This window comes from Mus caroli, chromosome 6 (genome assembly GCF_900094665.2).
Source record: "Mus caroli chromosome 6, CAROLI_EIJ_v1.1, whole genome shotgun sequence".
Lineage (NCBI taxonomy): Eukaryota > Metazoa > Chordata > Mammalia > Rodentia > Muridae > Mus > Mus caroli.
Window position 1 is genome coordinate 121,514,460 of NC_034575.1, and position 1,987 is coordinate 121,516,446.

The 1,987-nt window shown below is 45.8% G+C and overlaps 1 protein-coding gene across 1 annotated transcript in view; it reads left to right on the forward strand.

Moving 5' to 3' along the window:
• Positions 1-1,987, forward strand: part of Ano2 (anoctamin 2) — a 322,617-nt gene that overhangs the window by 94,029 nt on the left and 226,601 nt on the right. The window contains exons 6-7 of the mRNA XM_021164190.2: positions 566-621; positions 1,786-1,827. Coding sequence (XP_021019849.1) covers positions 566-621; positions 1,786-1,827 — 98 coding nt within the window. The remainder of the gene's footprint in view (positions 1-565; positions 622-1,785; positions 1,828-1,987) is intronic.

Sequence of the window (1,987 nt, forward strand, 5' to 3'; positions counted from 1 at the left end):
CACCACCCATAAACATTCCGAATCGTGGGAGCTATGGAAGAGCCCTTGGGAGACCAAGACCTTATTTTGAGCAGTGCTGTGCTGGAATCTCAGACCCTGGGGCTGTTGTAGTCTAGGAAGGCAGGGCAATCTCCAGAATGAAGCAGTCCTGTGAAGAAACAGGGAGGTAAGACAGGATATCNGCACCTACATTAACTTATCATGGCCAAAGTCACCTATGACTGCCATAGAACTCATCTACACTCACGGGGAACATAGGGGACCCCAAGCAATGCGCATGTGGCCGTGCAGTGTAGAGGGTTTACTGAGCTAGAATCAGTTGGCAAGGATAGGCCCAGTGTAAACATTCTCACAGCATACCAAACGTAAAAACATCGCTGGTGTTTGAGAAATGGACACTATTTCCCTTCTACTCAGGACTGAAGCTTGAGGAAGAGCCCATAGAGTGGAGGGACAGAGCAGAGAATNCAGTGGTTCACAGCCCGGAGGCACACAAGGGTTTAACATTTATCAAACTTCGGGTTGAGAGGGCTCTACTTCACAGTTACTATTCTTTACTTTGCAGGTATTAACTCTCTAATAGCAAACAATATCTACGAGGCTGCCTACCCGCTTCATGACGTAAGTACTCCCCATTTCCCCTCCCCATGCCTCGCTTTTCCTCCCTCCACCCCCTGTCTCCCCCTTTCTTTCCTCCCTTTTTCCCTCCCTTCCTTCTTTCTCTTCTTGATGTGTGGTCTCATTCTGTGACCCAGGCTTGCCTCAAACTCATGACCTCTTACCTCGGCTTATGNGAGCCAAGGTTACAGAGTGCGCCATGACTGTCTGCTTCATCAGTGTGTTCTCTCTAATCTNCCAAGAGTTGGAGCCATGGGCCTTGGGGTGGGTGAACATTTGGCAAAAGAAGGCAGGAGTGAACCCTGAGATTAAAACACCCTTTTCAACCTTGGAACTTCTCATTGCTGAGGATAACTTTTTTTATTTTTTTTTTGCCAAAGGTCTCAGACTGTCTTTCCAGTCAGTTTTACAGATCACAAGAAACACATATTGCTTTTTGTCTGAGCTTTCCTTGTCTTTGTTTTTGGCAAAACTGTCGAAATGCAGATGTAGCATTCAGTTGATTGAAAATACCCCTGGCTGGGTTGTCAATGAAGTCAGGTGGATAGCCATGGGAGAATCCCCAGCAGCATGGGTACAACCTGGAAGTACTCCTTGGCTNGGAATAATTCCCAAGATGCAACACACTAATATTTCAAGACAACTTGTGAAAAGCTTAATCAGCCCTTCAACTAAATACGTCTTGGCTTCACCACCATCCAAGTCCGGCATGCAGTGTAGCTGCAGGAGTCTGACCAANAGGAATTTCTTAGATGGGAGGCTTCCCACTTCTGACATGTTTGCTGTGGAGCATGTAAAGCTAACTCCTGACAGCTGTGGACACAGGGGGTCATGGCATGGGGTGAATTTTATTTCATGTGCAAACCCATTTACAGGCACAGACCCTGCCATTGCACAGGCTAAGATAGTAAGCTGGGCTCATCTGGAAGGCACAGGAGGGGGTCATTTTGTGTGAAAAGCTATCCTAATTAAACACTACTAGGTGATGACTACGAAATCCAACACTGGCTCCTGACCGTGCCATGTTTCTGATTTTCCTTAAATAGAAATGAAAGAGATGATATTAGAAAAGAAAGAAGAAAAATGAAAGAAAGAAAATCCTTTCTCATTTGGCACCTGTTCTTGATGATCGAATTGGCTTTATCTGGTGTCCCCTTTTCCCTACAGGGTGAATATGACAGTCCAGGGGATGACATGAATGACAGAAAGGTAAGCCTCTATTGTTCTGCGCTAAGGACCTTGGGTGNGTAAAAGCATGGCTGGTGTTGAACTGGCCAAAGGTGTCATAAGTGTCCCATTTACATATCTAATCTTAACAGTTTTCCCATCACAAACCTCACCCTTCAAAGATAGAAGAGTACCAACTGAG